The sequence below is a fragment of the Henningerozyma blattae genome, chromosome 7 (genome assembly GCF_000315915.1).
Source record: "Henningerozyma blattae CBS 6284 chromosome 7, complete genome".
Lineage (NCBI taxonomy): Eukaryota > Fungi > Ascomycota > Saccharomycetes > Saccharomycetales > Saccharomycetaceae > Henningerozyma > Henningerozyma blattae.
In genome coordinates, this window is record NC_020191.1 from 138855 (window position 1) to 163091 (window position 24237).

At 32.2% G+C, this 24237-nt stretch overlaps 7 protein-coding genes across 7 annotated transcripts; all 7 read left to right on the forward strand.

Moving 5' to 3' along the window:
* Positions 1-41: 41 nt before the first annotated feature.
* PRP19 (E3 ubiquitin-protein ligase PRP19) lies at positions 42-1604 on the forward strand (the record flags this gene model as incomplete). Its single annotated transcript, XM_004181483.1, has 1 exon — positions 42-1604. One exon carries the CDS (start codon positions 42-44, stop codon positions 1602-1604), a length of 1563 nt encoding a protein of 520 aa, XP_004181531.1.
* Positions 1605-1823: 219 nt separating this feature from the next.
* On the forward strand, positions 1824-3095 carry ENT4 (Ent4p; the record flags this gene model as incomplete). Its single annotated transcript, XM_004181484.1, has 1 exon — positions 1824-3095. The coding sequence occupies one exon, from the start codon at positions 1824-1826 to the stop codon at positions 3093-3095; it is 1272 nt and encodes a 423-aa protein (XP_004181532.1).
* A 686-nt stretch (positions 3096-3781) lies between these two features.
* On the forward strand, positions 3782-4471 carry UBI4 (ubiquitin; the record flags this gene model as incomplete). Its single annotated transcript, XM_004181485.1, has 1 exon — positions 3782-4471. One exon carries the CDS (start codon positions 3782-3784, stop codon positions 4469-4471), a length of 690 nt encoding a protein of 229 aa, XP_004181533.1.
* Positions 4472-5139: 668 nt separating this feature from the next.
* TBLA0G00680 (uncharacterized protein) lies at positions 5140-14613 on the forward strand (the record flags this gene model as incomplete). The annotated part of the gene is made up of 1 exon (XM_004181486.1): positions 5140-14613. One exon carries the CDS (start codon positions 5140-5142, stop codon positions 14611-14613), a length of 9474 nt encoding a protein of 3157 aa, XP_004181534.1.
* A 349-nt stretch (positions 14614-14962) lies between these two features.
* GOS1 (Gos1p) lies at positions 14963-15631 on the forward strand (the record flags this gene model as incomplete). Its single annotated transcript, XM_004181487.1, has 1 exon — positions 14963-15631. One exon carries the CDS (start codon positions 14963-14965, stop codon positions 15629-15631), a length of 669 nt encoding a protein of 222 aa, XP_004181535.1.
* A 735-nt stretch (positions 15632-16366) lies between these two features.
* On the forward strand, positions 16367-17803 carry TBLA0G00700 (uncharacterized protein; the record flags this gene model as incomplete). Its single annotated transcript, XM_004181488.1, has 1 exon — positions 16367-17803. One exon carries the CDS (start codon positions 16367-16369, stop codon positions 17801-17803), a length of 1437 nt encoding a protein of 478 aa, XP_004181536.1.
* A 1269-nt stretch (positions 17804-19072) lies between these two features.
* TBLA0G00710 (uncharacterized protein) lies at positions 19073-24148 on the forward strand (the record flags this gene model as incomplete). Its single annotated transcript, XM_004181489.1, has 1 exon — positions 19073-24148. The coding sequence occupies one exon, from the start codon at positions 19073-19075 to the stop codon at positions 24146-24148; it is 5076 nt and encodes a 1691-aa protein (XP_004181537.1).
* Positions 24149-24237: the final 89 nt, after the last annotated feature.

The following is a 24237-nucleotide window of genomic DNA, read 5'->3' on the forward strand; positions in this document are numbered from 1 at the left end:
GTCCGATAGTATAAGACAAATTATCAACTATCACAAAAATTATGTTTTGTGCAATTAGTGGTAAGGTTCCACAAAATGCAGTACTATCACCTTCATCCAAATGTATTTTTGAAAAATCCTTAATTGAAGAATATATCCAACAAGAAGGCAAAGATCCGATATCTAACCAACCATTAAAAATCGATGACTTAATTAGTATCAATTCTACTTCTCAACAATTTGCATTAACTAATAGTTTAAACTCATCTACACTAAATTCAAATTATAGTATTCCTAATCTTTTATCAACGTTACAGAATGAATGGGATGCGATCATGCTAGAGAATTTCAAATTACGTAAACAACTAGATAGTTTTAGTAAACAATTATCTATTGCATTATATGAAAGAGATGCTTCCAAGAGTGTTGCTGCCAATTTATTGGAGGAAAGAGATAGATTAGCAAAAGAATTGGAAAAATTAACATTGGCAATTGGTAATGAAATTTCTATCCCCATGATAAATGATGAGGTGAATGAAAATATGATCAGCCAATCTAAAAATTATGCATTATCTACTAGGAAAAAAACAAGTTCTAATAGTAAATTAAACCTACTTAAAATTGAAACCTGGGAAAAGACCAATAATATTATTATAACGAATAATAATAATAATAATAATGCTGATAAAAATCAAATAATATTTAGTAATCTAATAGATTTAGAACAGTATTTTATTACTATAAGTAATTCAGCAAATGACAATACCCTAAATGTGGAAATAATACATGCTTCTGAAGAAACTATTAATATTAAAGATATTCCTATTAATATTTCTAGTGTGACATACGTTTCATATATTGAAATTAATAATGAAAATTTTTTGATTATTTGTACAAATAATTTAGATAATAAGCCACAAATCTTCAAATATAGTATTAATAATGGATTACTAGATATGAAATATAAATTCCAAGAAAAAATAATATTTGCCACTCATCATTGTAGTGTACTTTCTGATTATCTATTATGGGTAAATAACCAAGGACAAATTGGATTAATCAATTTGAATGATTCCAAACATCAATATTTAATTAAAGATTCTAAAGAGATTGAATCAATTAATTTTGCGGAGATTCATAAGGATGGATTATTAATTGGTTTTTTAAATGAAAAAAAAGATGAAATTAAAATATATAATTTAAGTCAATGTAATGATCCCCCTACGATTTTTAAAATTGGTCAAGAGATTGATGTGGATGCAGAAGAAAAAATCGAAGAATTCCAATTCAGTAGTAATGGGTATTGGATGATAGTTAATACTACCAGCCAAATTATTGGATACGATTTAAGAAAAGATACAGGGACAATAGCTGTAGGACCATTTCAAGGTATTGGTAATTGTGATTTGAGTGGTAAGATAATTGTAAGTTTCACAAACTCCAAGTTGACAATATATACGTATAAGAAGAATCTCAAGAATTGGAGTGAGAATGCCAGTTTTGAAATTTCTGAAGATGAAAATTCTTATAATCGGTTAGATGTTTTGTATAGTAATAATACTGGCAAGAATTTGAAAATACTAATGAGTAACGAAAACCAGATAGATACATATATTAGTAGGTAATGGAAACCGGACGTGTTTCCCAAAAGAGTAAGACAATGGGATATTGCCGAATGAAAAATTTAAGCCGGAAAAAAAAAAAAATTCCTGTGCTTTTCCCGGCTTTTTTTTCTGAAACAATTTTTTTATGTAAATTATATAATTTAAGAGGATTTACAAAAGAATTCGATTAAAAAATAAAGCCTTTATTAAAGACAAGATCTATAAGAATCGTTAAATAAAATGGCTATATTCGAATCTGTTCGAAATTTTGTGCAATCGCCTACTGAGTTGAAAGTGCGCACTGCTACCGATGATAATGAGAATTCAGGCGCCACTGGGACGTTAATGAATGAGATCAGCGTTTTGACATATAGTACCAAGACTAACAAAGAGATTGTTACCGTGTTGAAGAAGCGCTTAACAGGGTACGGTAAGAAATCATCACATAGGAATTGTATCCATATCATCAAGACGTTGACGCTTATTGCGTATCTAATGAATAATGGGTCACTTGAGTTTATTCGATGGATAAATGAAAATCAATTGTTATTTGAAGTGATGAAAAACTTCGAAGTTTCAGATACAATCCATGACGAGAAGTTTGCTATTCAAATCCGAGACTTGAGTGAACGAATCTTGGAATTAATCAATAACCGAGAATTATTGGAACAAAAGAGAAATGAAGTAGATGAATTCCGTTCTAGTATTTCATCACCTGGTAGAAAAAGTACCGATAACAGCCATATTAGGAAAAGTACTGATAGTCTGATAAGAAAGAGTCTGGGAGAGAGAAGTACTAATTTTCGTAGCAGTCTCGATGAGATGCGCAAGAGTAGTATGGGATATAGTGATAATCCTAATGGAATAAGCAATGGTAGTTGCAGCACTGCAAATAGTGCCAATTCGAATAACAGTAATTTGATCGATGGCAATTTAAATAATAGCAAGTATATTGGAGGACTTGATTTAAGAAGATCTGGTTCCTCATCGAGAAGAAATACACATGAGTATGGTAAATTCGGTTTAGATACACTTACAGAAGAAGACCATCCAAGTAAAAACGATCCATACATTTACAGAGGCTATAGTAACGGTGGTAACGTGGCTACTAGTCCTCTTGCCAAAGACCCAACCACTGCATACTTGGAAGAAGAGACTTTTACAAAAAATAATACCGATACAAATACAAATGCAAACCTATCGATACCCGCCAACAGCAACACTAACAATCTCATATTCCATACTAATCCATCAGATGACCATACAACCACATTCTCCCACCAGATGAGCCCGGAGATATATGCCAGCTTGGCCCCACCACCGATCACGACATCCAACCCTAACACGAACCCTAGTGCGAACCCTAGTGCGAACCCTATCACGAACCCTAGCACAAGCACTTGTCCTGTATCCCCTATAGTAGAAACATCGCCTGCTACAACAGCCACCAGCAGCTCTAGTAAGAAGTCACAATTCTCTGTCCATAATCCCTTCAGAACACTCCAACCATAAGCACGTGCCTTGGCATGTGACGATCGTCATTCTCCGGTTACTCTGCATTGTGTCTGAGGCATAGCATGTGAAAAAAGGAAAAAAGAAAAAAAAAAAAAAGAAAAAAGAAAAAAGAAAAGAAAAAAGAAAAAAAGAACCCCGCGCGGGCGATTTCCCGGCTGGCCAAAAACGTGCGGCGCTAGCATATGCTCGTTTTTTGTGTTAATGAAGCACAGCCGCGATGCACTGCGGGGTTTTCTGAGCCTTCCGGGGCTAGCCACAACGGACAAACGCGGAAGCGCGGCAGTGCAAGGATCTTGATAGCCGGCAGGGTAATCACGAGGTGTCAGGTGCAACGCGAGGCAAGGCGAACACGGGGCCCGGGAGAGAGGCCCAGGGGAGACCCGGAATGGTCATACCTACACATACATACACACATACACACTACGCCGGGCTTAGGCATATATATATAAGGACCAAGCCTCGTGGTTGTTTGCCACCGGACCCGTTTATTCTTTTGACTGTTACTACTGGATCATAAAAACATATATATACATAACTTTTGTTCGTATACTAAACTATATTGAACAAGCCTGAAACTGAATTTGGATTACTATCGATTGTCCTAACTCATACACAGAAACGTATACACGCAAAAAACAAAACAAAACAACCCACACTCGTACAAAAACACCCTTTCTCTCACAATGCAAATCTTTGTCAAGACTTTAACTGGTAAGACCATCACATTGGAAGTAGAGTCTTCTGATACCATCGATAACGTCAAATCCAAGATCCAAGATAAAGAAGGTATTCCACCAGACCAACAGAGATTGATCTTTGCCGGTAAGCAATTGGAAGACGGTAGAACGCTTTCCGATTACAACATCCAAAAGGAATCTACTTTGCACTTGGTGCTACGTTTGAGAGGTGGTATGCAGATTTTTGTTAAAACTTTGACTGGTAAGACCATCACATTGGAAGTAGAGTCTTCTGATACCATCGATAACGTCAAATCCAAGATTCAGGATAAAGAAGGTATTCCACCAGACCAACAGAGATTGATCTTTGCTGGTAAGCAATTGGAAGACGGTAGAACGCTTTCCGATTACAACATCCAAAAGGAATCTACTTTGCACTTGGTGCTACGTTTGAGAGGTGGTATGCAGATTTTTGTTAAAACTTTGACTGGTAAGACCATCACATTGGAAGTAGAGTCTTCTGATACCATCGATAACGTCAAATCCAAGATCCAAGATAAAGAAGGTATTCCACCAGACCAACAGAGATTGATCTTTGCCGGTAAGCAATTGGAAGACGGTAGAACGCTTTCCGATTACAACATCCAAAAGGAATCTACTTTGCACTTGGTACTACGTTTGAGAGGTGGTATGTAACCTTATCCTTCATCTCTTAAACGTAGCTAATATAATATGATATATTTATATATACATTTTATAAATTATATATAATACTACACAGGTTTTTCTTACAATAAAAAAACATTTTTTTCCTTTATTGAATAAAAATTCCTCAGTGACTGATCCCCCTTTAGTATAAATAATCCTCCGGGTAATACCTTTTTTTTTTTGAGCTCTACTAATTTAGCATAAACGAATCGAGATTTTCAAAATTCCGAAGAATATTATCTGGAAATAGAAAAATAAAAATTCCATTTTAATAACTTCCATATATTGCATGTGATGTTCGGGTGTACCATTCACACTCACACACATTTCCTAATCGTTTAATTCAAAGGAAAACTAATTAAATAATATAAATAAAAAAAAATATTTAAGTAATATTAAAAAAAAATATTTAAGTAATATTAAAAAAAAAATCAAACCAAACCAAAAAAACAAATAAACTAAGCTTAGATAAGAAAAAAAAAAGAAAAAGTAGTAGTATTTACAATCACCAATTGAAAATATTTATCCTTTTTTTTAAAGTAAAGAATCTGTTTCGATCCAAAGAAGCCTTATTGAACCATATATATTTCAATCCAAATCAATTATAACCAAAATCCCTTTTGTAATTCAATAATAAAACTATAAATCTCGCAACAATGTTAGAATCATTAGCTGCTACGCTTCTTAATAAACTGCTAGGGGCTTATGTGGAGAATTTCGATCCAAATCAATTAAACGTGGGGATTTGGAGTGGTGATGTCACTTTGAAAAATCTGAAATTGAAAAAAGATTGTTTAGATAATTTAAACTTACCTATAGATGTCAAATTTGGTATATTAGGATCATTAATTTTAAACGTCCCTTGGTCAAGTTTAAAGAACAAACCTGTAAAAGTAACAATAGAGGAATGTTATATGCTATGTTCTCCAAGAAACATTACTGATTTCAATTCTGAAGAAGATATATTAAGAGAATTAAATTTAAAATTGAAAAAATTGGCAGAATGGGAATTATTAGGTGATAGTCGTCCAAATTCATCATCTTCCACTACCACCACCACTACATCTTCTTCTGATCTAGAAGATAGGAAAAGTGAATCATTCATGCAATCTTTATTAACAAAAATTGTAGATAACTTACAAATCACCATAAAAAAGATTCATATTAGATATGAAGATCAGCATTCCATCTTTTCAGAAAAGCCTTGTTCATTAGGGTTAACTTTAAACGAATTATCTGCAGTATCCACTGATAAAAATTGGAAACCAAGTTTCATTTCCATTACTCAAGAAATTACAAATAAATTATTAACTTTAGATTCTTTATGTTTCTATTGGAATACTGATTGCCATTCAATTGATACTCACGATTTACATAATATAGAAACTTCAAAACTATTATTAAATTTCCAAAATTCAATCGCTTCCAATAATAAGTCAATTTCCAATTATCAATATATTTTAAAACCAGTTTCAGGTACAGGTAGATTACGTGTCAATAAATCAGGAACTACAGAGACTCAGCCACATATAGAAGTAAGAATGCTCTATGACGAATTCGGCATAGAATTAGATGATACAGAATATGAAGATTTCCTACATACAATTTCCACTTTACAATTATTCAATAAAGCTAAAAAATTTTCCAAGTTTAGACCAACTTCTTCTTTGAAAGATGATTCCAAAGGTTGGTTCCAATATGCTGCAAATTGTGTATTATATGAAATAAAAGAAAAAAATGATATGTGGACTTGGGAAAAAATTGAGAAAAGATGTAATGAAAGAAGACAATATATTGATTTATGGATTAAAAAATTAAAACAATCAAATATAGAGGATCCATTACCCGATCCTAGGGATAATAACAATTTACAAGAATTACATAAAATCTTACAATTTGAAGATATCGTCTTATTTAGAACTTTGGCGAAAAAGAAATACGCACAAATTAGATTAGACTCTCAAGACAATTTACAAACCGAATCTATAGTGGAGGAAAAGAAACAAAACTCTTCATGGTTAGGCTCTTGGTTTGGTGGTGCTAAGGCTTCTCAATCTACAAATAATGATTTAGTATTATCAGAAGAACAAAGACAAGAATTATACGATGCCATCGAATTCAGTGATTCAGAACCTTTATTAGATCAAATCCAAATACCAAAAAATAGAACAAAATTAAAAATTACTAGTTTTTTGAAAAAAGGTTCATTTTCTATAAAGAAAAAATCTCAAGACAATTGTTTAGGTGAAATGATTTTTGAAAATTGTGAAGTGGAATTCTTACAAAGACCTGATTCATATGTCGGTTCTTTTGAATTAGATAAATTCAGAGTGGAAGATGGTTCTCCAAATACATTATATAAGCATATTATTAGCATAAAGGATTTTAATGCTTACAATACAACAACACCAACAACCACAACCACAGATGAATCTAATACAAACCAGGGAATAATGGAAAATATCGATGAAGGTATAGATTCTGATATAACAGAACCTTTATTCAAAGTATTATATGAATCAAACCCATTAGATGAATCGGCATCTTCCAAAATGGATCTAAAATTACGTGGTATGTCAATTTTTTATCATGTACATTTTATCACTGAAGTAATGAAATTCTTTAGCCCACAAAAGCAACATATTGAAACAGTAGGTGCCATTATTAATGCTGCTGAAGCAACAATGGAAGGCTGGACAACTCAAAGTAGAATGGGTATTGAAGCATTACTAGAAGAACACAAAACAACAAATATCAATTTCGATTTACAAGCACCATTAATAATTTTACCAGTAGACCCACATAAATGGGATACACCTTGCGTAATTATTGATGCTGGCCATATTAAAATTACTAGTGATTTGGTATCAAAGGAAAAATTACAGCTAATGAAAGATATGGATACTGAAGAATATGACAAATTAGATTCAAGTGAAATCGATAGATTAATGTTCGATAGATATCAATTATATTCTCAAGATACTCAAATATTAGTGGGTCCAGATGTTTGTTCTACTTTAGAAAGTTTAAATGGCTCTAATAATGGAATTTCTCTGAATATTTTAGAGAAAATGCAATTAGATTTAACTGTAGATTCATGCATTTTACCAAAGGCTTATAATTTACCTAAAATAAAGACATTTGGTCGTCTTCCAAATTTGAATATACTTTTGAATGATTATCAATATAAAATAATTATGGAATTAATTGACAAGTCAATGCCATCATTTCTTGAATTGGATAATGAAAACGAATTCGCTAACAATAAACCATCAACTGACTTAGATAACGCCATTAAAAAGGAACAGATCCAACTAAGGGAGACGTTAAAGGCCTTAGAGAATATGACTGAAGCTCAAATTGAACAACCAAATTTCGAATTACACCTTGATGTGGGACAATGTTTAATCACTTTTTTCAAATGTATTGAAAATGAAACAATGAAATCTGAAAAAATGGTCGATCTCCTGGGTGGTAATTTTTCGTTCAATTGGATTAAAAAAATTAAAGGATGGGATATTGACCTTAGTGTTCACTCATTAGACGTACTAGATTATATTGAAAAAAGTGGCATTGAAGAATTAAAATATCTTGTATCATCAGGATCTTCATCTTCTAGTAGTGTGTCCGATCTATTTATCTTGAATTATAAAAGAAGGCAAAGAATTATCCCACACGATGATACATTGATTGGGATATTTGATCAAGATTTAAAGATGAACATGGAACAACTTAAATTGGTGTTAACACCAAGATCAATTCTAACATTAATGAATTATGCGATTACCACCTTCACAGATCCAACTGCCACCGAACTTCCAGCTGATGCATTGAGACATAATAAAGAAGGTAGTGACGATGCTCCTCAAAAATTAAATTGGGAAATAATTATGGCTGGTATTACTTTGGTTTTTAACGATGACTCTACTAAAATATCCACTTTAATTCTATCTGCAGGTGAATACAAATTGTACATGCTTCCAGAGAAAATGAAACTAAATTTAAAAGTAGGCGGGCTTGAACTAACAGATGATTTACCAAATGATCATAGAAGAAATTTCAGCTCTGACAAATTAATTAGTATGAGCGATCAAGATTTAATTGAATTTAGCTACGAAGTTTTCGATAAAGCTAACAATGTTAATAATTTTGATTCCTTGTTGAAGTTGAACTCAGGGTCAATGAACGTTAATTTTGTTGATTCTACAATCAATAGATTGGTAAATTACTTTTATAGATTTCAATTATTGAAGAGTGCATTTGCTTCAGCTCGTCAAGTTGCTTACAACCAAACTCCATCAATTGATACTGTCAATAAAATGAAATTAGATGTTGTAATAAAGGGTCCTTTTATCAATTTTTCAAATCAATCAATGATATCACAAATTGGTTATGATAATGTAGAATTTTATTCTGGTGATTTCTTTATCAAGAATAATTTCGAAAAATCTAAGAATGAAAAACATATAAACAAAATTCAATTAGGTGTAAGAGATGGTAAAATCAAGACCATGTTTAGCTTAAGAAACTCTGAAATACAAAGATTGGATATTGTGGAAGATTTTGGTATTACTTTTAATGTTGATCATAATACTGAAGGAGATCTATCTTTACCAGAATATAAAGTAGTTGGTACTTTCAATTCCTTTGCATCAACTTTGACTGAACTACAAGTAAAGCATTTATATAAAATTTCTGAGATAATAACGAACACATTTGTTATACATAATTCTAGTGGTGTTCAATTGGATGATGACTTACTTTACATGAGTACCTTTAAGAAAGAAGAGCCCGAATCAACAGATAAAAATAACAAAATAACTGAACTTCCAAAATCCGAAGATCAAACCAAAACTAGTGAAGAAGAATTAGGAAATGGTGTAAAATTAGACTTTGTATTTTCTGCTCCAGAAATTGCTCTGACATTGTACAACGATACCGATAAACAATGCAATGTCTCGGATTGTGGTTTAACAACGATTAAATTCCAAGATATGGGGATTTCATTTATCCTTAAAAATGATGGTTCTGCCAAAGGTGATTCATATATTACAGCATTTACAATCGAAGATATTAGAAACAATAAAGATAATAAACATGTTGAATTATTACCTAAAAATACTGAAGGAAATTACCAATTTTCTGCCTCGATATCTAGAGATGTCATGAATGAACAAAATATCAATACAATATCACTATCTATAGATAGCCCCAGAATTATATTAGCTATGGATTATTTATATGCATTAAAGCAATTTTATGATAGTTCCTTTGGTGCTTTAATCTCCCCTGCCACTCCAGAACAACTTGCTGATGAAGAGATAAATGCAGGATCATTGACTTCTGATAAAACTAATTCACACTCACAGTACATTATTAATGTAGTTAACGCTGCTCTAATATTATTAGCCGATCCCTCTGATATTGAATCAGAAGCAGTTGTGTTCAATGTTGGCCAAATATTACTTTCTGACCAAAATATTACTTCTGTAATGTTTAACAATGTTGGCATGTTTTTAACCAAAATGGGAGCTAGTGAAAGTAACCGTGTTCGTATGATTGATGATTATTCTGCATCGTTTGTAGTGGATAGACGTGGCTCTACTTTCGATAAATTGATGACGAATATCCAAGCATCTATTCAACCTTTAGTTATGAGAATTTCTTTAAGAGATATTAGAATGGCTATGCTCATTTTTGATAGAGTTGTTTCATTGATTGGATGGAATGATCCTGCTGCTACAGATGCTCATGAAGATTCTCCTCCCCCTGGTGCATTCTCAAAGGAATTTGAAAAAAGATTATCGAAGTATATACCTGAATTAGCTAAGCAACCATCTAATGCCTCAATTCACTCTATTGAAAATGAGCAAACTCCTGAAATTACAAGTAATCCTGAAATTATTTTACGTAATGAAAAAATGGCTGTGGATTTTGGAGGATTACGTTTGATTTTAATTGGTGACGTTCATGAAATGCCTATTTTAGATGTTAATATTACAGAGTTCGAGATGACAGCCAAAGACTGGTCCTCTGAGATGGACCTTTTGGCATCTTTTGAGTCATATGTGAACGTTTTTAACTATTCACGGTCAAGTTGGGAGCCACTAATAGAAACGACTCCATTTTCATTTCATCTATCAAAGGGGCTTGAGCAAGAAGCTACTACAATCTTTAATATAGTATCCAATAAAGTTTCAGAAATTACTGTGTCTTCTAGAACCATTGCTATGCTCTCTAAAATTCCTAGCTCTCTAAAAGGTGAAATAGCTTTGAAGCCAAGGGGTGCTGAAAAACCTTACAAGCTAATAAATGATTCTGGTTTAGACTTAGAAGTTTGGATATCTACCAAAAATTTTGAAGAAAGGAAAATTTTAACCCAATTACCTTCAGGCTCTACCCTCGATTGGGAATTTGAAGATTGGAGAGCAATAAGAGAGAAACTAGATGTAGACAATAATCAAAATATATTAGGCTTTAGAGTTGCAGGCTCAACATATAAGACAGTTATGAAAGTAAATGCGACTAATGAGGGTGAATTTATGTTTACTTTGAATCCACCTATTAATGATGTTCATAATCGTATTGTTTGTGAATTAGATTTGGGAGATGATTTCATAAAAGTATTAACTTTCAGGTCTACATTACAATTAGAGAATACAACCGAGTCTGATATTGAATTCAAATTAGAAAATACTGAACTCTATGAAGCAAAAATATCTACAATTAAACCAGGTCAGACACGCTCGATCCCAGTAGAACATGCATATTCTTCTAAATTATGGTTTAGACCCTGCGATGAAAGTTATTCTTGGTCATCTGAGCCCTTAGAATGGAAGAAACTATTAACCAAACCTGTTGTTGTCAGCTGTAATTCTAACTATACAGACGGACCAAAGTTCTACATCGAAGTAAGCGGTAAATATGATAAAAAAGAACCTCTTGCCAAAATATTTCCTCATATGAAACTCACTCTTTCTCCACCTATTACATTAGAAAATTTATTACCTTGTGATATCGGATTTTCCTTATTTGATAAGAGAGATGAGAGAAAAACATATAAAGTGTTAAATAAAAGTCAAAAATTCACCATCCACGATGTTTCACTTGATAACTATTTACTTCTATCGGTACAACCACTTATAGAAGATTCAACCGTATCCAAGCCAGTTATAATTCACACTCCTAATTTAAGTGCTTTAAGAGAAGAGACAAATGTCAAAATGAAACTTCAAAGCGGCCAAAAACTGCGTTTATCAATTCACTATCAATCCTCAGAAGGGGAAAGAGCTAAATTAATAAGATTGTATTCACCATATATTATTTTGAATGAGACGAATAGGGATTTATTTATTCAAAGTGATTACGGCAACATTGCTCAATCGACTGTCCTTTACGAGAACAATACAGAATTCACGCTTCCCAAGATGTTGTCATTCGATAGGAATGATGCTGAAAATAATCGAGCTACCGTAAAATTTAAAGATTCTCAATGGAGTGCACCTTTATCATTCGATGCAATTGGCCAATCGTTTGACACAGAGGTAAAAATTCCCAACAAAGAATTAGAGTCTAATTTGGGAATTACAATTACAGAAGGTAAAGGTAAACATATATTAAGTAAAATTGTTAGAATTACCCCCAGATACATTATTCATAATGACTTAGATGAAGTATTTGAAATCTGTGAGCCAGGATCAACAAATATCATCCAAGTCCAGCCTCAAACTTCTCTTCCACTTTTTAGGATGAGAAATATTATTGCAAAACAGTTACAACTTAAATTCTTGGGATTAAGAACTGATTGGTCTGCTCCTTTCTTCATTAATGATATTGGCCTCACATATATAAAAATTCTAAAGGAGGACTCCACACATAAACTGCTAAAGATCGACATAGTGCTAGACAATGCATCATTGTTTATTAGGGTAAGGGATGCAGAAGATCAATGGCCATATTCAATCCGTAACTTTAGTAACCATGAGTTTATCTTTTATCAAAGAGATCCAAGAATAACTGATGATTTATATGATGTGAATGCCATAGAGGATATGCCAGAAAGTGATTATAAACCACTGTGTTACCGCGTACCTCCAAGAAGTGTAATGGCTTATGCATGGGATTACCCTGCTGCAAGACAAAAGAAATTAATCTTGCGTGCTAAAGGAAGAAGCAGGGAAATTCAAATGGCTGAACTTGGTAACCTAAAGCCAATGCGTCTGCCAGGTGATACTCAAATGGATCCACCATCAATTGTTGACATTAATGTTGTAGCTGATGGGCCTGTTCAAGCATTGGTTATTAGTAGATATAATGAAAAATCAAGTCTTTATAAACTAAAATCTGCTGGATCAATAGGAACTAGTTCTTCCTTATCTGTTAATGCGTCAGGCGATGGATTTGAAGCAGAAGATTTGTACTCAAAGTCTTTGAAAAGGTTAGTTATATCATTCGATGGTATCGGTATGTCATTCATTAATGAAAAACTACAAGAACTATTTTACGTTAATATGAGAGGAATTGAATTAAGATTCAATGACTCGGATCTTTATGAAACGTTTAGTTGGAAAATGAAATGGCTTCAAATTGACAACCAAATGTTCAATGCTTCACAACAGAACATTCTATATCCAACTGCAGTTCCAAATACTACAAATGAGTTGGAGAATCATCCAATTCTATCAGGTTCTATTTCAAGAGTAAAGGATGATTCCCAAGGTGTGAAATATTATAAACATATGACTGTGTTACTGCAAGAGTTATCTATTAAGCTTGATGAAGACTTCCTATTTGCATTATTAGATTTCTCTAAATTCCCTGGCGCCATTTGGAATAAAGCTCCTGAACAAGAAAACTTTGATAAACGTATTGTTTTACCAGAAGTCGAAGACGTGAAATTCTCAGACGATATTTATTTTGAAAATTTCCACATCCAACCAACTATGTTACATTTATCCTTTCAAAGATCCGATAACTTGGATACAACTGAAGAGGAAGATAATAAACTAGCCGTAACTAGCCAGAACAATCTGCTATATTTGGCTAATATTTTGACTATGACAATTGGTAATGTCAATGATGCACCAATTAAATTGAATTCTTTATATATTGGTAATGTTAGGACACCTGCCCTATCCTTATTGACATCTATTAAAACTCATTATGGTCAACAATTCTTTTTCCAATTACATAAAATCTTAGGTTCTGCTGATTTCTTAGGTAATCCAGTTGGTTTGTTCAACACTATCAGTTCAGGTGTCTGGGATATGTTTTATGAACCATACAAAGGATATATGATGAATGATAGACCTCAGGAAATCGGTTTACATTTGGCTAAGGGAGGTTTGAGTTTTGCTAAGAAGACTGTATTTGGTTTCTCAGATAGTATGTCTAAAGTTACCGGATCTATGGCTAAAGGTTTAGCATATACACAAGATACTGAATTTCAAAGATATAGAAAATTGCATCAAAGAATGTCAGCTAATAATGGTAACGTATTGGCTAATTCTGCTCAATCATTTGCTACTACTTTAGCTAGTGGATTTGCTGGTATTGCCATGGATCCAATTAATGGTGCCCAAAAAGAAGGTGCAGGTGGTTTTGTAAAGGGGATTGGCAAGGGTATTATGGGTTTACCAACCAAAACTGCCATCGGTTTTCTGGACTTAGCTAGTAATTTAAGTCAAGGTGTTAAAAGCTCAACTACAGCGTTAGATATGCCACCTGCTGCTAGATACAGATTGACAAGATATATTGGGCATGACAGACTAATTAAACCTTACAGCGTGAAAGATGCACAAGGCCAATATTGGTTGAAAGCTGCTAATGGTGGTTTATACATTAGTGATCGTTATCTTTCCCATGTTGTGTTGCCTGGTGGTGAATTAGTTGTAATTGTTTCAATGGAACACATTATTGAGGTAAAAATTGCAACCGAGGAAATTATGTGGAATACTCCATATTCTGACATTCAAGGTATTGTTCTAGAGAAAGGAGGTATCTATATCAAATTAAAATCTCAAGCTGAATACTTTATCCCAATTGCTGATTCTTCAGAAAGAAAATCTGTTTACAGACAAATCGCAGTGGCAGTAACAGAGTACAATAAATACTGTGAAGCTGTTTTATAGGCCTATTTGGCACTTCTTTTTCTTTTTCTATTTTTATGTAAATTAATATCTCATTATAACCGCTAAGCAATTTTCTTGAAATTCTCATTAATGTATGTTTTCGGATAACTTTTTTCTTCTGATGCAAATTAGCAGCAGCTCCCCGAAAAGTTTCGGCCAACAAAATGGAAATTCATAATAGCTATTTATTACCAACAGCATCATTTTATAAACTGCCTTATTAAATAGGAAACTAAAACGGAACCTACCTATATTAGATTTTTATTCTTTTCCTTTTTTTTTTCAAAAAAAATTACTCACATAAAAACCTACTACTGTATATAAAGATTGTAGCAATAAATATTCAAATATGTCGGAATCGGGAGCATCATTTGTTACAGTCAGAAGCAAAGCAATTGCATTGGAAACCAAAGCACAAGGGCTACTTACAAAATATTCAACCTTTGCACAAACCACGAGCTCTGAAGCATCAGGTGAAGAGACTAAATTAAGTAATCAATTAGAAAAAAGTTTACAAGAAAGACAAGATATTGTCGAATTATTACAAGATATTTGTGATAAAAACACCAACATATCAGCATCTAAACTATCACAATTACAACGTCATAAAGAAGTTTTACAAGATCATTGGAAGAGTTTCCGTAATATTAGATCTTCCATTCAACAAGAACGTAATAGATTAAACCTTTTGTTCAGTGTGAAAAACGATATTGCTCAGCAAAGACAACGCGACTCAGAACTGGATACAGATCAATGTATTCAAAATGAGTCTAGAAGGATTGACGAGTCTCATAATACAGTCGATCATTTAATCTCTCAGGCTTGGGAAACAAGAGATCAGTTCCGTGCTCAAAGTAATATATTACATAGCGCAAATAATAGAATGCTACAAACTTTACAAAGAATTCCAGGCATTAATAGATTAATTGGAAATATTGGTACTAGAAGAAGGAAAAATGCATTAATATTAGCTAGTGTATTAACATTATGCTTTTTATTTTTGTTTTTCACATGGTAAGCTGATATGATATAATAATACATTTTCGAAATTATATTGTTACGAAATTTTTGTAATTTAATTATTTAAAAACTAGGTATATACAATGTAGAATAATAAACTATATTATTATCAAATAAGACGCATCAATACTTCCATGTCTGAAAAAATCTTAGGAAGGTAACACTTCGTTCTTCCAATACCTGCACATACCGGAGTTTAGTTCTTGATCTGCTTTGTATTAAAAGGATCAGCTGATATAATTTCTTTTTTGAAAGAAAAATTTTAAAGAATAATTATTTAAACGATAATTCTAATATTTTCTGCTTATATCATTTTAATTTTTTAGCAAGAATATAGTTCGGCGGCTAAATCATAGACGGGGAAACTCCAAATTAGGTAAAAAAATACACAGAGGAAAAAGGAACATACAGACAAACTGAATAGGAATTTTGTTATTTTGTGGCAACTTTTCTCTGAGAAATATGAAAAGGGAAAAAAAAGGGAACGAAAAAGCAGTAGTTTAAAATGTATGCGAAGCCCTATGATATGAGGTATATAAGTAGCAAAGATTTGCAGCAGGTTTCGTTAAGTTTCAAGATCTTTCCTTCTACTTTTTATATAGGTGATTTACTACCTAAAGATTTCCTTTAATTAAAAAGGGAATAGCGTACCGACATACACTAATATATAGGTATAAATATTTAAATACTAAAGATAGGTAACAATTGTCAGTGAGCTATTTCAGAGTGAGAAATGTTACGGAATAAACCAGTCAATTCTTTTTTAAGTTCATTTACAACCGATATGCTAAAAAACAACAATACTACTATGAAGCCTGAATCTAACAGTCTTTCACAATATAAAGCCTCTGTATTGAAAGCTGCAGCTGCCAATAAAAATACTGAGTCACAAATAAATAATGGAACAACAAAGGAAAATGCAGATATAATTATTGAAGAAAATAATATAGAGGCATCAAATCAAAATAATTCCCAAGAAAAAAGCACTACTCTGAATAAGATACAAAAGTTTAATGAAGATTCAGAAGATTATACTTCTCACAAATTTAATAGCAATATCAACTCAAAACTAAAAAACAAGAGTAAGATGAAAGTTATTAAGGAAGATATTAACGAAGACAAGGATAAAATTGAAACAATGGAAATGACCACTCCAATTTCTGAAAAGGTTAGGCAAATTGGTGGAGTCTCTGAATCTGATGGCCTTGTTATGAGAGATACTGGAGGGAGAAGGAAAATTAGAAAGCATAAGTCAAAGAAAAAAGATTATAAAGAAGTATCTTTTGATGAAGAAAATGGCTGTGGACAGAAAAATGGCTCAAATGAAAGTAATAGTGAAGATGCTCATAGGGAAAAGAAGAGACAAGAAGAAAGAGATTTTAATCCAAAGAGAACCATATTTGTTAGTAATTTATCAAGGATTTTAACTAAAAAAACTTTGGCCAATCTTTTTATAGATGAACTCGGATCAGGGGATATTTTTGAATTACGTATTAGAACCTTTTCAACCTTTGTAAATGTGAAAAATAAGAATCAAAATAAGGAGATTGAAAAAGAAGATGATGATCGTACCAGAAGGAAGCTCAAGTTGCGTCGACAAAAAAACTATGCCTTTATTGAATTCCCGTATGATATTGATTTTGAGAAATTGAAAGGCAAATATGATCGTAGAATATTGATTGATCGTGAAATTTATATCAATAAAGCTTTAACTACTCAAGAGATTGCAGAAAGAAAAAATATCAAATATGAAAATAAGATGAAAAACAATAACACCAAACTCAAAACAAATGATCAAGCTAGCTTTACCAGGGATGGAAATAAGGATACCAAACCTGAAGATAAATCAGTAAATAAAAATAAATCTACCGACACATTATTTGTTAAGGGTATACCTTATTTTGCTACTAAGCGTGAAATTGCACATTTTTTTAAGACAGAAGAAGAATTAGTTACGTTATTAATGCAGAAAATGAAGATATCAGACTCAGGTGATATATTTTATTCAAGAAAAAAGAACATTGGCAAAGCATTCATCAAATTCAACGGTTGCAGCACAGATATAGAAGAACAAGTTGACAGATTCAATGGGAAAATATTCCAAGACAGAAAACTTTCCATTACCATCGCATCTGATAAAAAACATTTCTCCGCAGAAGGTGTTTATTAAATGCCATTTCAGAGGGTTTTTTGAACCATAAAACTTGCACGATGTGTATTATTTGTTTTGCCCAGTTTTCGTACCATCAGTTATAATTCTATACAGCTAAGTAAATACCTGCTTTCCCACACCAGGTGGGGCGACGTTACACATAGGTCGTCCTAGCACTAATCAAATATGCATACAGTATTTAGTTAACAATATATACCCAAAAAACGTAGAGCATTGTGCTATAACTAACAGATGACGTCTTAAATATCCTTACTCTTACAACATTGTAATAATATTTGGAATATATAAACGTGACTAACTAATACAAGAAAGCTTAATCTTAGCTTCCGTGGCACATCATATCGGCTAGGTCCAGTTTCTAATAATATCACATTTCCTGTTTCCGCGGAACAAGATTCACCAATGCCGAGTTTTTCTTTGGCTGACGCTCAGCGGGTAACATTTTGGGTGCAAGGGTGCTTATAGAAGAGGTACGGGCGTAGATCCAGATTTGATACTCCGAAAATTTTTCATGTCCTGGCACATTTTTTTTCACATAGAAGCTGATGGAAAAAGTCGTATACCGAAATGCAATAATAAACTTGAAAATTTTTTTAACTGATTTAATGAGGCTATTTAACAATTATACTTTATTGTCTGTTCCTTCTTTCTTAGTTTTGGTTCTAAATATCCTCTCCTTTTTTTGTAATTCGTTAGTTAACCAATAGGACCCGACCCTTACTCCTTTCTAAGAAACAAGCAAGAATTGCTGCGTCTCTCGAGAAGTGTAATCAAATAGTATATATATATATACCTAGATATACATACATTCACTTGATTTTCGGTCATCGAAGTTAATAGTGTGCCAAGACACCTTACCGTAAATTTTTCTTCTGTACTTGTTATTATTTCTAGTTAAGACTAATAACCCAAAGCAGTCATCAGTTACTCGGTAACAATTGTTAACTATATTTACACCCGTTTTTTTGTCTCAATCAATACCCAGTATATAATTATTTTTGGGCAACTATTAACAGAATACAACGGTAACCTAAATAGGAAAACATATTCGTACCGGGATCCTTCACACATCAATTTTATTCATTTACTATTTTATCTTTCAATTAACAATAAATAATATTTACCGGTTCGTATACTTACCCATTCTTAACTATTCTATTCCAACTTTTTTTTAAAGAATAAAGAGAAAAAATAGCAAACATTTAAAATAGTTATATTATCAATTTCAAGTTATCAACCTATCCCATAGTCGTTCATACTTTAGTCATGTCAAACTTGCAATCACCGTACAAACAATTTCAAAGTAGTAAGAATCCCTCGAATTTTGATTTAGCCGCTTCTGATTCAAATTCCAATCTGCATAAAGACACTGGTATGACTTCTGGTAAGAATACAATTTGGTATTACGACGACTTTACTACCTACGGCAGATCTAGTCTACTTCTTTTCAAAGTTCCCTTGGCTTTAATTATCGTTAATTCTTTGTTAGTCTTATTTAATTTATCATCGAATTATTATAAATATAATGTTTTACACTTCAAAGAAAAAAATATTTTAGAAGATTTAATGTCAACTGACAATTCTGAAGAAGAGGAAGAAGCAACTGAAAGTAATGCACTTTTAAATAATAACGCAACAACAAATCATGCCTCAATTGAACAGGATCAACGCAAATCAAATACAAGCTTAGCTGATAAGCACTTCTCAATTGAACAATTAAAATTTATTAAAATGGACGGATCTCCTCATGGGAAACCAGTCATACTTAGAAAAAATTTATTAGAAAACTTAAATAACCTTTGTGAACTATTATTGGTTATTTTACAATTTTTCATCCACTGCTACGTCTTGAAAAATTTACCGTATTTCAGAGATGATTTTAATTATAAAAATGGGTTAATTAATTTATTTCAGTGGACTTTTATCCTTTTAATCGTTATAATTAGAAATTTAATTAATTTAAACTCAAAATTCAATTTCAATTTCAATAAATACATTGGTAACTCTTTTTGGAAAATCTCGTTCTTATCATATATGATTTTAATGCCTCAGTTTTTGATTATTTTCCGTTCTTTATCATTAAATCATATTGGCTCTACTATATCAATTGAGTTTTTGAAATCAAATGCTTATTTGAGGAATTACTATATGCTCCAAGTTATTATTAATTCAATTTTATTCTGTTTGTTATTTTTTACAAATTTCCAATCGAAGGATAAAAATATTTTATATAAGACTGATGATTGGATTATACCATCTCCAGAATCAAACTCGTCAGTTGCCTCATTCATTAGTTGGTCTTGGTTTAGTCCATTTGTTTGGAGTTCCTATTATAACTCCAAAGTGGAGAAAAAAGATATTTGGGGGCTAAATATAAACGATTATTCTTTATTGGTAATGAAAAAATTTAGAAATTTCTCAGCTAATTTTGATAAAAGCCAAGCTTCTCCTGGTACAGATAACAATAATAAATCGAGATTTAGCATTAAATTAATTTTATTTTTCTCAGATTTATTATTATTGCAAACATTTTGGGCATTTATCGATAGTTTGATTGCTTTCTTTCCAACTATTCTATTAAAAAAAATCTTACAATATATTAGCGATCCAACAGTAACAACCAAGAACGTAGCATGTTGCTATATCATCTTAATGTTCATTTCCAAGTGCATTGTTGCTGTCTGTGAAGGTCAAGCTTTATTTATTGGGAGACGTATTTGTATTAGAATGAGATCCATTATTATTTCAGAAATCTATATAAAAGCTTTGAGAAGACAAATCATTACAAAAACTAAAAAATCAACAGATGAAGTTGATCCAGAACAATTAAATGAAGATTCAAAAATAGACGGTGATGAAGAATCAACCGCTTCTGCTAATGTGGGTGCAATCATTAATTTAATTGCTGTAGACGCATTTAAAGTGGCAGAGATTGGTGCTTATTTACATACTTTTATTGGTACTATCATCATGACTTTTGTATCAATTTATTTGTTGTTTAATCTATTAGGTTCTGCTGCTTTTATTGGTGCTCTCACTATTATTGTTTTAATTCCAGTTAATTATAAAATTGCAAATTGGTTAGGTAATTTACAACAAAAGAATTTAAAAACAACTGATAAGCGTATTCAAAAATTGAACGAAACTTTCCAGGCTATTCGTATTATTAAGTTTTTTTCATGGGAAAAAAATTTCGAAAATGATATTCATAAGATTAGAGAAGAAGAATTATATATCTTATTATTAAGATGTTTGGTTTGGTCTTTCTCAACTTTCATTTTCTTTATATCACCAACAATTGTTACAAGTTTATCATTTGCCTATTATATTTTTATTCAAAAACAAGAGTTAACAAGTCCAGTTGCATTTACAGCTCTATCACTATTCGCTTTATTGAAAATTCCATTAGATCAAATGGCAAATATGTTAAGTTATGTCGTTCAATCAAAAGTTTCATTAGATAGAGTTCAAACTTTCCTAGATGAACCAGATACTAAAAAATATGAACAATTAACTGTGCCAGTTGAAAAAAATAAATTATCTTTCAAAAATGCTACTATGTCTTGGGGTAATGATAATGATTCATTTAAATTAAGAAATTTAGATATTGATTTTAAAATTGGTCAATTGAACGTTGTCATTGGTCCAACAGGCTCTGGTAAAACTTCTTTATTAATGGCTTTATTGGGTGAAATGACTTTAACGGAAGGTCAAATTAATATTCCAAGCTTAGACCCACGTCATGATTTAATTATCGAAAGTGATGGTCATACAAATTCGATAGCCTATTGTTCTCAAGCTGCATGGTTATTAAACGATACGGTGAGAAATAATATTTTATTCAATAGTCCTTATAATAAAGATAGATATGATGCTGCTATTGTTGCTGCAGGCTTAAAGCGAGACTTTGAAATCTTGGCTGCAGGTGACTTAACTGAAATTGGTGAAAGAGGTATTACGTTGTCCGGTGGCCAAAAGCAAAGAATATCGTTAGCCAGAGCTTTGTATTCCAATGCTAGGCATGTTTTATTGGACGATTGTTTAAGTGCTGTTGACGCTCATACTGCTGCTTGGATTTATGATAATTGTATTTCTGGTCCTTTGATGGAAGGTAGAACCTGTGTATTAGTCTCTCATAATATCGCATTAACTTTAAAGAATGCATCTTTAGTTGTTATGTTAAAAAATGGTAGAGTGGCTGATCAAGGTGATCCAGTAACTTTATTAAATAAAGGTGCATTAGGTGAAGATGAGTTAGTCAAGAGTAGTATACTTTCAAGAAATGTTTCATTTGCTAGTGTTCAGAATTTAGCCAATAAATCCAAGCCAGTTGATGCTAAAAAGAAAACGGATGAAGAATTATCTAAAGCTGGAAAATTAGTTGAAGAAGAAACTAAAGCCGAAGGTTATGTTAGTCCAAAAGTTTATAAATGGTATTTTGATAATTTCGGTGGTTTGAAAGCTGTCAGTTTCTTAGTTGCTATTTTCTTTGTAGCACAAGGTATGTATATTGTTCAAACCTGGTGGGTTCGCGATTGGGTAGTTCAAGATGTAAAAGCTAAATTTAATGAATTAGCTAACACAGTTTCCGGCTTAACAAAGAACTTTATGTCCATTAATTCTATTGTAATTTCGTCATCATATTCTAAAACTTCCAGCCATTCTACTGCTTATTATTTATCCATTTACTTCGGTATCGGTGTTCTTCACTCATCTATCTTTGCTATTAAGGATATTTTATGTACGTATGCTGGATTAGCTGCTTCAAGAAAAATGTTTAATTCGTTGTTGAAAAATAGTTTACATGCAAAGTTACGTTTTTTTGATTCTACTCCACTAGGTAGAATTATGAACCGTTTCTCGAAGGATATTGAAGCTGTAGATCAAGAAGTGCCAATGTATCTGGGAGGTACCTTCGCTTGTCTTGTTGAATGTTTCTCCATTATCGTTTTAATTACCTTGATTACTCCACAATTTTTAGGGGTTGCTATATTTATCGCAGTTTTCTATTGGTTTGTTGGTGCTGTTTATATTTCTGGTTCTCGTGAATTAAAGCGTTTTGATTCGATTACAAAATCACCAATTTACCAACATTTCTCAGAAACTTTAGCAGGTATTACTACAGTTAGAGCATATGGGGATGAAAGTAGATTTATGAGAGAAAATCTGGAGAAAATTGATGAAAATAATAAGCCATTCTTTTATATGTGGGTTTCAAATCGTTGGTTATCCTTTAGAACCCAAATTATCGGTGCATTTGTTATTTTAGGGGCTGGTGGATTTTCAATTTGGAACATTAACAAAATTGATTCAGGTCTTGCTGGTATCTCATTAACTTATGCTTTAACATTTTCAGATGCTGCTCTGTGGTTAGTTAGATTTTATGGTGATACCGAAATGAATATGAACTCTACTGAGAGAATCCAGGAATATATGAATATTGATCAAGAACCATATAATGAAGGTACTGTGGAACCACCAGCAGATTGGCCAGAAAACGGTAAAATCGAAATTAATGATGTTTCCTTACGTTATGCTCCAAATTTGCCAAGAGTTATTAAAAATGTTTCTTTTACAGTCGATAGTAAGTCTAAGGTAGGTATTGTTGGAAGAACTGGTGCAGGTAAGTCTACTATAATTACTGCTTTATTCAGATTCCTAGAACCTGAGACTGGTAATATTAAGATCGATAACATTGACATCGTTTCCATTGATTTGCAAAAATTGCGTCGCTCTATCTCTATTATTCCACAAGATCCAACTCTGTTTACTGGTACTATTAGAAGTAACCTAGATCCATATACCCAATATTCTGATAAAGAAATTTTTGACTCTCTAATATGTGTCAACTTAGTCAGCAGAGAAGAGCTGGCACAAGTTCAGTCCCCTAGTTCAAATGATACATCATCAATTGTATCTGAAAATTTTAATCATTTCTTAGATCTTGAATATAATGTCTCAGAAGGTGGTAGTAATATATCTCAAGGTCAAAGACAATTATTATGTTTAGCTCGTTCATTACTTGGTAAGCCAAAAATTATTTTGTTAGATGAAGCTACTGCTTCAATTGACTATGAATCTGATAAAAAAATTCAAGAAACTATTAGAAATGAATTCGGTAATAGTACAATTTTGACGATTGCTCACAGATTAAGATCTGTTATTGATTATGATAAGATTTTAGTCATGGATGCTGGTGAAGTTGAAGAATATGATCATCCATATTCTTTGTTACTAAACAAGAACAGTATATTTTACAGTATGTGTGAGCAAAGTGGTGAAATAGATATTTTAATAGAACAAGCTAAAAAAGCTTTCGTCGATAAGCTAAGCTCTAAATAAAAAAAAATATACTAATTCCCCTCGAAATACAACTATATTTGCATGCATTTTTAATTTTATAAATATATTTATAGAAATCTTATAGACTT